The sequence below is a fragment of the Gallinula chloropus genome, assembly GCF_964237585.1.
Source record: "Gallinula chloropus genome assembly, chromosome: 4".
NCBI classification, from domain to species: domain Eukaryota; kingdom Metazoa; phylum Chordata; class Aves; order Gruiformes; family Rallidae; genus Gallinula; species Gallinula chloropus.
The window spans coordinates 78,368,638-78,381,751 of NC_140088.1; the positions used below are offsets into that span (position 1 = coordinate 78,368,638).

Here is a 13,114-nt window from a genome sequence, read left to right on the forward strand (position 1 = left end):
CAGCCAGCTTTTTGCTACAAAAACCTTATCAGAGGCTGTCAGCAAGTTGCTGTATTGAACCCTTTATCTGTAGAAGACCCTGGCTTGACACATGCAGAGAAACATCCTAAAACAGGGAAATGTATACTATAGTCAATCGGATGCTCTTCGTTGTGCTTGTGTGGGTTAGAGTCATAACCTTCCAGTGGTCACTAGAAAATAATAGTCTGTTTTGGGAGTTGTGTTTTGATGAGTTGTCATGAATTGTCTCCTTTTAAAGTTACAGTGCGCATGGCAAACTACCTAGAATTCATCACTGGGACAGGTGGTCTGCCTCCATATTTGGAAATTCAAAGCTTAGGAGCTCCTTAAAAGTCAGTCCTAAAATGATTTTGTCATTTATGAAAGTGTACTCTACGTTAGGTGTGTGGCAAAAATGAGAACCCAAACCACCCACAGCTCTGCCTGAGAACTGACTCTCGCCGCTCTTGTGCTCCCCTCGAAATGGAAATGAGAAGAGGTGGCCTAGAGGTGTGACTGTCAAACTTGGTCAGACTTTCATGGTTCATGTTGCTGGAGGCAGGAGTTAGTAGTGCACATACTTCTACATTCTTTTACTTCTTTAGCACTCTCAAAACAAATAAATAATTCAAATTATAAATATTTTTATCTCCAGTCAGGGGGTGAGCTGCCCAAGACAGACATGTCTAGACAAAATTTATATAAAAAGAGGTTTAAAATCAGTATTTCCTTTAATGGGCTTTTTTGTTTGTTTGTTTGTTTTGTTTTCTTTTGTTTTAAATCAGTTGGAAGCAGCAGTGCTGAGGTACTGACAGGCTGACTCCTGTTCTTACCTCTGCCATCAGAGTGGTTCCAAAGAACATTTATCAATATGGTGATAGATGCTTTATATACATAAATATATATAAAATATATATAGCAGGTTTGTCAGTTATAAATAAGATGAAAGAACTCTTTTGTTGCTAATTAATCAGTTTTTATTTTTTAAGCCACGGATGTGTCCAGTTGCCTTTCAAACTCACAGGGTAAAGGTACTCCATTAACACATGTATAAAAAAAAGTCTTTTCAACTTGTAGTCATAACATACATATTAAAAGCCTGTCTTTCTACAGGGTTTCTATGGGCCTGATTTTCATTCTAACAGTTTTGAGGGAATAGTCAGAGTCTCTGAACGGCAGCCAGACCACGCCGTTTTCAATCTCATAAGGGATGTTGTACCTGGGGTCGTAATGGCCCCCCAGATAGTAAATGCCATTGAGGTTGGCCGCCTGGCAGCTGTTGTACCACCAGCCACCCCCGTACATCTCTGCACAGCTCTCCTCCCAGCGGTCCTGGTCCTGGTCAAAGGTGCTGAACCGCATCTGGGCATGGGACGTGAATTCGGTGCCCTCCTCCAGCCAGCCAGCGATCAGCGCGTCCCCGGCTGTCCCCTCGTAGGAGGACACGGCAAGGGCATACCCTTCTGCTTCAGACCCTACCTGTATGATGTACTCTGCGTACACAGCGTTTCCATCCCAGTCCTCTAACTCTACCCGAAGGAGAGTGTCATTCTGAGTCAGCAAGTGTATGTTTTCATTGCCCAGCCAGAACTCTCCTCTCCCTCTGCCATCCACGCTGCCGAAACCTCTCTTGTAGTCTTGCCAGGTCCGGTTAAAATTCACTGATCCATCCATTCTCTGTTGGATCAATAGCCATCCTCCCAAAGTGGTCTCTTGGTCGCAATAAACTGACAAAACCTTATGGGATCCCGCTGGCTTGATTTTGAAAATGCCACTTTTGGCACCAAAAGTGTGTTTCTGGCGGATATCATCACAGTCTAAAAAAAAAAGTTGATCTGGTTTGACAGGAGTTATCAGCAAAATTTCATAAAAGGTTCAGGGGAATCCAAGTACCAATATCTCTGAGGAAAATTGTTAAATATGTCTTGGACTACACTAGGTATAGTCAGAGGCAACATTAAAAAGAATTCAGAAAACAAAACTTTACATATTTCTTAAATTGTGACTTTTCTATGTAATACCCGAGTATTAATGAAATATTTTCCTTTTTGTTTCCGAGGTGGCAACAAACAGACACAGTGCTTGCATTTTAATCATCACACTGTTGTACTGCGGTATCTAAAATCAATGTGTCAGTTTGGGTATGGATGGAGTTTGGCTCCACTACCTCAATAACTACTTCCGTGATACCCGTGTACCTTTCCCAGAGTTGGCTGTCCTTTCCATCTTTCTTGACGATCTGAAGCTGCGTGCCTGAAAGTCTGGGGCATCCTCTGCACTCTGATCATGCTGCAACCCACCTAGCTGCTCAGTTATTTCACGGGTCTTTAGTGATTTGGTTTCGAAAGTGGAGCCTCCCTTGTTGAAACTAGAAGAGGAGCTGGTCACTACAGTCTTGGAGTGACTTGCACTGCCAGATGGGAATCCAGATGGTGAAAGGTGAAGGCCTCTAAAGTCATCTTCTTCCTCCTCTCCTAAGTCTGTAGATTTGCCTTTCCCCCCATAAGTCCCTGTATGACTGGATGATGCAGTACCTAAGTGGCCACTGCCTGTGCCACTAAAGTGACTGCTAGATGAAATGCTGCTAGATCCACCAAAGTGTCTGTTAGCAGTGGATGGAGAGTCAGGGCTAAAAAATGACTCTAGCTCAGGAAATACCCTCTCTAGCTTGTGCAATTCACCTGTCCCACCAACATGGTACACGCTTCCTTCCCCTCCACTATGTCCTGCTCCTTGTAAATAGGAGCAGTCTGAGCCATCAGAAGAAACTGTTTTTTCAACCACTTCTTCTCTAGGGCCATCAGGGCCAGAGACAATTTTTTTGGTGGTAGTTTTGGTGCATCTACGAACAGTGGAGGAGGTTTTGTCTCCAAGATTAAAGGTTTCTCTGACATGAGTAGGAGGAAAGATTTTGCCGCTGTGGGAAGGTCCATCCCCCCTTGATTCTGCCATGTGATACAAGCTGTCGCCTCGGGAGGGGGTTGTGTCTGTTTCTGCTTTTTCTAATACCACTTGCATCTGCCTGATGTTATTAATTATGTCCAGAGCATGCATTTCTGGCAGAGGCTTATGCTTAAAATGGTCAGGAACACTGGAGTCCTTAAGTGGCCTTATTTTCAGCGTGCTCAAGGTGGTTGTTTGAAGCTCTGGGTGCAAGTTGATGGAGCTAGCTTGGGTAAGCTGCTTCTGGATGTTTTCATAGCCTTCTTTGTCCACCTGGTAATCAAACCCTCGAGCACAGGTTCCTTTGCAAGCTCGTATCTTAATATCAATATCCACCTAAATAAACAGAGAGAAATAACATGTTCAGGAAACATTCCTGACTTTCTCAAGCAAGTGTATCCTTTAACTGGACTGGGGAAGGGTGGAAGCTACTGTGGTACCTCCTGCCTACAGCTGAGCTTTTCTAAAGCTTAGTTTTGAAATCACCCCTAGGTTTACTTCCACTGTAAATCCAACACATGCAATAGCACAGTGCCCATGAGCTCCATGGAGAAGTACAAGGTAGCACACTCCAAATCTTTGCTCCTTTTATTCTCAGGGACATCTTCCTGGGTTTGGAAGGAGTGCTGCAGAGCCGGGCACACTCCCTGGGCACTGGGACAGAGAGGGGAAGACACTGGACTTGTCCCAGAGCCTGTCGTGGCCCGGCTGAGAGCCTTGTCATCCTGGGGATACCACTGCTTTCCCAAAGTCAGATCTCTGATCCAGGGATCAAAACAGGGTTTTGAGCAAAATCACTGTTTGTGCCAGGACTTTTCTTGCATTACCATCAGAAGAACTGGCTGCACCAATAGGCTCTAACACCAGCACTGGCTATGGGCAGCAGCACTGGGGATACTTCCCTCATCCTAGATGCTCAGACACTCCTTACAGGAGGAGAAACACCTCATACAGAACCAGTTATCAGCAGAGATAACATCCTTCCTGCCCACCTGAGAGCAGGAAGCAGCAGGTGGGACCTGGAGTCTAGGATTCCTCCTGAGCTCACACTGCTTCCCACACAGCAGCAAAAGAAATTCAAGCTGCACAGAAAGCAACTCATTTGGGGATCAGAATGGGTTGAGAGTTGCATCGTGTTTCCTTCCAGTGGGAGCACTGCTCACCATGTACAGGAGAATGGACAGACCCTCTTTCTGTGTAGGTAAGCTCTGGAAAGAATGGAAGTTACATAGCTGCCTACCTCCAAGCGCTTCATCTCCAACACCTGTTCTTGGATGCTGCTCTGCAGAGCTTTAATTCTGTTTACTTGAGTGACAACTCTCTGTTTTAACGTCACAATTCTCCGCCTGAGTTCTCCTGACACTTGGCCGTAGGTCTCATCAGTCTCTGAAACAGAAATGCATCTGTCAGCTATGCACATGTGGCTTTCTGTCCTAAAAGGGCAGTGTATTTTCAAATACAGGATTAAAACATGTACCAAAGAACATATTTGTCATAGTACTGAGCAGGTAAAAATTACATTAGGTGTTACTAGTTGGCAGAATTACTATGTTTAGGCCGTCTCTTCATAATAGAGTCCAGCATAGCATATATTTTCCCTATAAATTCACCAATGGTTAATAAAACTGGGTGCAATATACTTACGCTGAGCCTTGTCCAGGTTTGGTTTTTGTAGATTTACGGTGTCCACAACTATCTGACTGGATTTTTTAAAGTTGTTTTGATTTTCTGCTAGCAGCCTCTTAATTTTGTCTATTCTGTGACTATAATCCTGGTCCGTTTCATCAATCAGTCCTTGCATTCTGCAGCCTGATGGACATTTTGTACCCTAAAATTGAAAGAGGGAAGTAACTCTGTTAAAATCTTCACAAGTAAACCTTTTTTTTTTTTTTTTGAACACTATGTCTGCAGACTTCTGGTCAACACTGAAAACATGATAGGGAAAAAAAAAAGGTCAAGATTCTGCAAGTTGTCTTCAGGTGTCCTGTTCATCCAATGACCCTGCCAAGGACTGGTGTGACATAGCTCAAGCCACCTGGGAGCTGGTCCTTTCCCTCGTATGCCTCCGGCACTGCTGTGATGGAGTCAGTGAAGTGCATCTTCAGAAATCTGTCGTAAGGGACAGGTGAGGAACAAGTAAAACCTTAATTTTCTCCCTCCTCTGTTCCTTGGGGCTCATGTAAGACATACAAATGTATATATACATATATGTATTTCCCAAAGGGCTGCTGTAAAGACAAGTCTGCTGTCCAGTTTGAGCAAGGATGTTAGAGGTCAACTTACTTAAGCCAAAATTCCCTCAGAAAAGCTTCATGTTCTTACAGAATAAACCTCTCTGCCAAAATTTCATCAAATCAATAAGCATAGAGATGGGGTGAGATGCAAGAAGCAAGAGAGGGACAAATTAGCAGTTTATACACAAAGCCATCGAGTCAATCATTATGTTTTATTATTTTGTCATCTGACTTCCTAAAACATAAGTAGTGAAGTCTGTTATTTCTAGCTATTTCTTTTCTTTTTCAAACATCTGTCTTTTTGGAGCCTTTCTCTTACCATCTCCAAACATGGCAATGTCAACAAGCTGAAAATAAATCCTTACTTTTTTGCAGCCTTCATTTGTTTCACCTTGCTTTTCCAGGATTACTTTCTCTTCTGATTTTGCACCCTTGTAAACTTCTCCCTCTTTCTCCTTTTTTTTTTTTCCTTTCTTTCTATCTGTCTTTCCTGCAGTTGATCTCTCCAGGCTGCCCTAATGTGAAGCATCACATGCCCTCCCTCAGACCTAGAGCCCATCCACGTGCTGCTGGCTGCATGGCACTCACAGCAGCCATACAGGTGAGGTCCGTGAGTGTCCTACTGACCGGTATTGCTTCTGCCCCCAAAGCCCATTGCTCACCCAGTCATCGTCCGCACAGATGGGCCAGTTCTTCTCATACTGGCAGCTGGACTGGGACATGTGCTCCACAATCCGGGGACCACGCACTCCTGCACCCTCCTTTTCAAAGGTACTCTCTCCATGTTGTGCCTGCCAGGAGTGGGGGGTTGGGGGGAGGGGGAAGGGGAAAAGCAAAACCAAGATTAACTAAACAGCTGCCAAGAGCAGAGAAACATGATGCAGACTTACTCAAACACCCGAGGCATAGCTGGCGTGTGGTGATTACAGACATCTGGAAAGCACCACACCAAGAAGTGCAAGGATTTAATCCTGATATTTCTTGTAAAATATGAATTTGCTTGTTTTGTCGAAATAAAGTTTTTTCATCTCTTAAAGTTAATGCTGCTGTGATGAGCTAGTGATGTTCAGGTTACATCATGCTAATATTATGCCACAGAAATCTTGTGTTCTGTGTGTAAAGGTAAAATTAACTTGGAATTAGATCAAAACTGCTTAAAGTGAAGCAAAGACTTAAAAAATACTATGTTCTATTTCCATTTGCTTCAATGTGCTTAAATTTCCATTTTCACCCTACCACCTTCAGTCTACACAAAACCGGCTTAAAGACATAGTGTTATAGCTAATGCTGCTCATTACCTATCTTACATAGAATAGAGTTTGCCTTTAGCGTTTCTCATTTTAACCACAGTTGCAAACTGTAAGCTTGTAGCACTGTCTTGCTTGGCATAAAGAGCAAGAAAGCTAATAACATCGTAATAAAAGTAACAGTGTCAGTGATGGATGGGTTCCACTCTGCCTATGGAAAAGATGGAGACAAATATACAGAGATTTTCTTCAAACCTGAGAAGCAAAAGTGCATATACACAACCTAATTTGAAGCCAAAACACTGTAAGGATTCTTATTGTGTTATTGCTCAGTGAAGGACTGGAAAATAATCCTTTTTCATAAAAGAAATCCCTGTCTTAGGGCTTGAGATGTAATTAGGTCTGACTGGGTTCCTCTGCACACCTTAAGTTCTTTTCAAGCAGCATAATTAATTCTTAAAAAGATTAATGATTAATTGTTATTATGACTAATGATTAATTCTGAGGCAGAGAAAGTTTTCCTAATTCTAGCCTCCGGTGCCAGAACCTCAGGCCTGGGGAACTGGAATGTCATTATTAAAATCAACAGATTGACACTGGTTTGATTCATCCTGAGAATCTAATCCAAGGACCTCCTAAAAGTAACAGATTAAATATTACTTTTATTTGGTCTGTGCCCTTCCAGCATTGACAGCTCCAACAGGAGTGCTTCTGCTTTGTCACATCTGCTCCCTATAGTTTCTGTCATTTGTTAAAACATCCGTATTATTAAAAAAACAATCACAAAGAGAAACATAAAGATCTAACATAAGATCACGGGCTGAGACCTAAATGAGAAGACAGCCAGGTTATATTAGCGTAACTGAAAATCAAGCCTATCACTTTCCTTATCTAAAAATTGATTCTTCCCTCCAGTTTAACCTGATATTGCTGCCACAGGAACCACTGGGTTTTAATGTGCACTTCATAACAAAGGCATTGTGTGTCATTTGTAGGTGGAAAATCCTGCTGAAGTACCATCCAAAGGAGATAGAATTAACCCTAGTTAACATGAAAATTCCTGACTGCCTGGAGTCTCTAGTATCCAATCAGTTAGGTTTAAGGCTTACAGCCTCGCCAATGAACTTATAATATATCTGCTTTGCTGCTCCTGAAGCCAAACAGGTTCAGTGGAATTGAATTAAGCAAAACTAGAGAGCTGGATATTCAAGAACTACTGATGAAAGTCCAGCAGTGATGTAGTTACAGTAAGCTTGTGCATATGTGTGTGCAATGAATTTTATAAGCGAGGTGACAGCCAAAATGTATCTAACAAGTGAGCATTAAATAAAATCCCACTCTTCCAAGCAGAAAGATATGAACAGAATCTAGTAAGCATACCCAGGCTAAGTTGAGGCACAGCAATGCACAGAGGATCCTCATTGATGTCATCTTCAGGAGAAGAGTGGGCAGAACTCTGATGGAAAGGATGCTCTTCACTGGTCTTCTGTTGGTGCAATTTAAGCCTTAATGAGAAGCTGTGATTAATCATTATGTTCCCTTCTGTTTGGAGACAAAACATGCCAAACGGTCTCCTCCCCGTTGGGTGATTACCTAATGCCTCTTGCACAAGTTGAGCATGTTATTTGCTCCAGATAAGTTTGGACAACACCAACATGCAGGCAACACCATATATTCCAGGAAAAAAAAAACCTGCCTAAAGCTTAGTTTCTCGTAACTAGATGTTCACCTAAAATGCATGCAGGACTTAGCAGGATCCAGTAATGCTGACCTGCTGGAAGACACATACTGTGTGTGATGAGTATTTAGGTAGCATACTCAAAGAGTTGATGTTTTGGGAAAGGGAATCATTGGTTTGTCCTTCTTGTGTGACCGTGTTCCACTGTTGGGAAATCCACTGACCTCTCCAGAACAACTGCTAGCCTGAGAAGAGTTGATACAGTCTATCTGTGACCATATGGTCCTACAGTCTATCTGTGACCATATGGTCCTTAACTGAAATTAATTCCTGAGGAGTGCAGAGCCCAGTTTACATCAGTTGTTACAGCTGGGCCTTACTGGTGTTTGTATAATTCACATGTGTTAACACTATGCTGTCTCTTACACAAATGGTATATTATAATTTTTTTATCAAATAGGATTTGTTTGAAATGAACACATATTTTATGGAAAGCTTAGTAAAGTAGCACTTGAAAATGTCCCAGGACAGATGTTGAGCATAAATAAATCTTCCTAAAGAGTCATGTCTCCTTAAGTGCTTGTATAATGGGTACAGCTTGTGTGTGGCATGATAATGTTCCTTACTGTTGTAACTCTGGAGAGTGTTGCACTGGGCTGTCAGACACTTGAGAGATGTTGCCCATGTCAAAATCTGCACCACAGTGAGCAGAAATGAGCAAGCAAACCCTTGCTTGAGCAAATGTGAGCCTTATCAGTTGAAAGATCAAAAACACCTCTAGGTTTTTTTAAAATCACTTGGCATTTACAAAACTCTCCATCACCTACAGGTTGCAATATCTTATCATACCCTGCTTTGGAGAGACAAATTTCAGCTTGAATATGGCATTTTACAACATATTTAATACAAAGTAGTTGATTTTGGCTTTGGATCCCTTCCAGCACTCTGTCGGGTTTGGTCTTAGCCTCCTTTCCTCTGCTTTTCCTCATTTTCTGCCTTCAGGAGCCTGGAACCCTCTCCACGTAAAAGTTCACTGCATTTGTACTAGACCATTTGTTTCCATCCATTTCTGGCCTTGCATTTCATGCTTCTCTTACCTAGGAAAACCCTCTTAAACCAAAATGAACTTATATTGATATTACTAATAGCAAGTTGTATCCTTGGGTAGCAGAAGTGTTCAGTAAGATGGTGCTACATTGATTAACACATACACCACCAGGATCTGGTTTTGCATGACAAAAGTTTTCTATTATATTAAGGTTTAATCTTATCTCTGCACATTCTGAAACAAGATGTTTTGTTTCTTTCATTTCCTTGCAACATGCTTTGTAAAGTCTTCTGCTGAATCTTATGCAGTGCCAGTAATACTATGATGCAACAAACCTTGTATGATTTCAGTAACAAGGCAGACCAACTAACTTCAGTAATGAATGTACAAACACACCACGTACTATCTTTGCTCACATTGAACATCAGCCAGCCATGGCTGTGTTGCTTGGTTCATAAATTCCTGTAAGAGAGCTCGTGAACTCAAAGCAGATATTTAATATACTTACACCCCAAAATGCTCATCTGCTAACATTAGGAGGGGCAAGATCAGTGATGCTTCCCTACTCCAGGTGCTACACAGTTTTGTTCACTCTGGCAGCAGTTATGTGAAATAATTAATAAAACCTTGGAGGACAAGAAAATTCTTAAAGGAGGGAAAGACCACAATGAAAGGAAGCATTGAAGGATTAGGATTAATCATTTTATGGAACAGAGTAAAAGGACTTCATCCAAAATATACTGGGGTCCATGGAGAGTCTCCCACTCAAACCAACAAGCTCTAATTTAGCCTAAATACAAACTCTGCTCAACGATCACAACCTTAGGACCTCCATGCTCAGGAAGACAAAAACTGTAGGCACAACTCATGTTCTGTCTTCATGTGTACACTTGTGTACACACGTGAACACGTGTGATGTTTCATCCAGTGAACCCCTTCCACCTGACATTGAACATAGGTGGTGCTCTGCAGGCAAGCAGCTGCCCAGAGCTGTACATCCTTTTCATTGTATGGTGATGCACAGCAATTGGTGATGCACAGACTGTTCAAAGCTTCAAGGATTTTCCTATGATGCACATCACTTTGCTACCCCAGTGCTTTACAAACATTCATTCCCTTGGCATGACTTTCCCTTTTTCACAGCAGCCAAAGTCAGGTGAGAAGCTTAAGTCAAAAAGTAGTTATTAATTTTTGGGATCCATTTTGATAGTCTGAGTCTTTAGAACATGCTGTATGGGTAGATCCCACTGATAGCAGTTGTAGCTCTGCCAGCACCAGGGCTCAGGGGAACATCCAACAGCCAGCACTGAGATGGCTCAGTGCCTTGCCTCTGGTCCCATGGGAACTGGGAGATGAGGGCAGGAATAACTCCTCATTCTGCAGGGCATCAGCTCTAAGTAAGAAGCAACTGTGCTACTCCCGGCCTTACTCATTATGTGCATTATAACCTATGCAACGACTAAAGCAGCCTTCTTAATTCAGATGTGATGTCACATGGCACCTTTTGGCTTTTCCCAATTTCTAAAAGCTTGATTTTGTGATCTTCAATAATTCTGTAATTTAATAGGCCTTAAAAATCGAGCAGAAGAATTTCTGCCTCTTCAACCATGCGCTCAGAGGATGAGACAATTTGCCAGGTGGTGTCCCCGGTACCGGCAATGCTGGATGCAGCAGTAGCATGTGCCAGGCTCCCTCTGCCCCCGACGGAGTGCAGCTCTCTGGTGACTGTCACACACAGAAAACTTAAGCTCTGGTCCAAGTAAAACTAGGCCGCCAAGGATAGAGGGATTGGACAAAGCTGATAATCAATCATAAACATTAGGTAAGCCAAGAGAGGCTTCCTGCTTCATGTGAAGGGGATTGCTGGGTGAAGTTGGAGTGAAGGAGGAGCTCCTCTGGCTTTCCAGTTGAGGGCTGAATCTGGGCCTGACCTTCAGCCTGTACCTTTGCTTTCATGTTGCAATCATCCAGTCACTTCTCCCCATGTTTGTTTGAAAGGATAAAGGCCAAGAGCTAGACAAACTTTGGATTTAACTTTAATTCACGATCAAAGGACAGAAGTGCAGTTTACTACTTCAGCTGCCCTGCTTTTGGCAGGTTGCCACGGCAATAGTGGGGGACTCTGGGGTTTGCCTCTGGTTTGTGTGCCCTAGAGGTGGGCCAGCTCTTGTTTGCACAGCGCTGCCCTTGCCTCCTGTCCTACCACCAGTTTCCAAGCAGTGCCTTCTCCTTGTCTGACCTGGTCATTGCGGTCCCTTCTCTGGACACCGTGGCTTAGACTCTGTTCTCCTTTGGCCTCAGGTCTCAGCTCCACTTTCTCTCAATATGCTCCTCAGACTGCGTAACTCATCTGAATTCATTACTGGCATCTGGTTCCACATCTTCCCCATGCAACATCCCAGGGACTGAGGGACCTAGCTAGTCCTCCAGTCTGTCCACCTTTTTTGCCTTGTTCTAGCTCTATCCCTTCTTTGTGCCCTTCTTCATCTTTTTCTGTTTGTTTTGCTTTTCTTTGTAGAGAGCATGCAATAGAGAAAGTATTTCTGTTCCAAATGTCTCTGTTTTGTGCTACATTGGTCTTTGGAGGAGTGACTACAAGCACAAGCTACGAAAGACAGGCAAACTATTTCTAGTAATCAAAACCTATAATGAATTTTTATAAACTTGGAGGGGACAGGCTTGCCTAAATACAAATGATTTTCACTATAGGTCATATATGATAAAGACTGATTTAGAAGAGAGAACTATGACCTCTCAGTATATAAGAAAAAAAGGGGCATTGAGTCAAATTGCAATGTATTTATTTGCAAAAATCAATACTGAAAAGATTATTCTTTCTCTAAGAGAAGAAATATGAGATATATTCAGACCCCTTTCTGATACTTAGAGGGTTGGAAAGAGTAGAAAAGATCTCCAAAAGGCATGAATCATGCCGGTCTTCTTCTGGGGCCTAGAGAATATCGGTGGGTGGCTATCCTGCAGACAGACTGATGAGCTATGGTATAGGACTTCTGTGAAAGATCAGGCATCTTGGATTTTATAGCTCTAACCCTCCTGACCACTCAAGTTCTCTCCAAAGAGGTTGAAAATTATTTGTGAGACATTAGGACACCAACAAACATATCAACTGGAAGAGTAAGTCGATCTTAGTTCTGGTGAGCAACTCCTAAAACACCAGCTCACACCAGTGACGTGTAGTTACAGCAGATTGTCATCAAACAAATCATTGCAGCCAAAAGCTAAAATGGGAGGGACAAATCCTAGAGGACTATGGATACAGAAATCAAAGTAACAGAGTTGAAAGAAATATATTTTTACTCCATGTTGCAAATATGTAAATAATAACAACCTTAAAGTCATGTCATAGGTGAGATAAACTGAGAAGAGAAAGCAGAAGGGACTTGGCCAATGCCACTCAAGTGGCTGTTGGCAGAACCAGGATCAGACTGGGCTTGTCAACCTTCAGCTCGCATCCTTCCTACTGCTCTCTCTGCATACTGCTTCAGCTACAAGGAACCACAACAGAGGAATTTGGTGAGGAATTGGGTGCTGAGGTTGGTGGTGAGCCGTGCAGCATGGCCAGTTGCATGCGTGCACCAGAGCCATGCAAATATGGTTCAGTGGTATGGAGGGGTTGTCCCTCAACCCAAACATCTGTTAACCCCATGATGACCCTATGCTAACAATGACTTCTCACCTATTCTGAAGAAACCTCTTACACTTTGGCTTAAGGGTTGCTTGAAGTCATAACAACCTCAGTAGAAATGACAGAGGGAGAGTAGCTTGTTATGCTATAGAGACTCAGATCCAGGGAAAGAGGATCAGCAGCAGCCTTGCTAGAGACCTGGCCACCAAAACTGGGAAAGTGTTGAGGCAGCATAAGCTGCCTTTAAGATAATGTCTTCTTAGTCTAATGTTGCTCTGTCTTTAAAATAAGGCATTTGAGTATGCTACACAGAAACAG

At 42.7% G+C, this 13,114-nt stretch overlaps 1 protein-coding gene across 1 annotated transcript; it reads right to left on the bottom strand.

Annotated features, from left to right (window-relative positions):
• Nucleotides 1–954: 954 nt before the first annotated feature.
• FGA (fibrinogen alpha chain) lies at nt 955–7,918 on the bottom strand. Its single transcript, XM_084264063.1, has 6 exons — nt 7,805–7,918; nt 5,840–5,968; nt 4,588–4,771; nt 4,184–4,329; nt 2,199–3,279; nt 955–1,817 (listed from the first exon to the last, which is right to left on the bottom strand). Exons 1-6 carry the CDS (start codon nt 7,853–7,855, stop codon nt 1,108–1,110), a joined length of 2,301 nt encoding a protein of 766 aa, XP_084120189.1. The 5' UTR covers nt 7,856–7,918; the 3' UTR covers nt 955–1,107.
• Between the last annotated feature and the right edge of the window lie 5,196 nt (nt 7,919–13,114).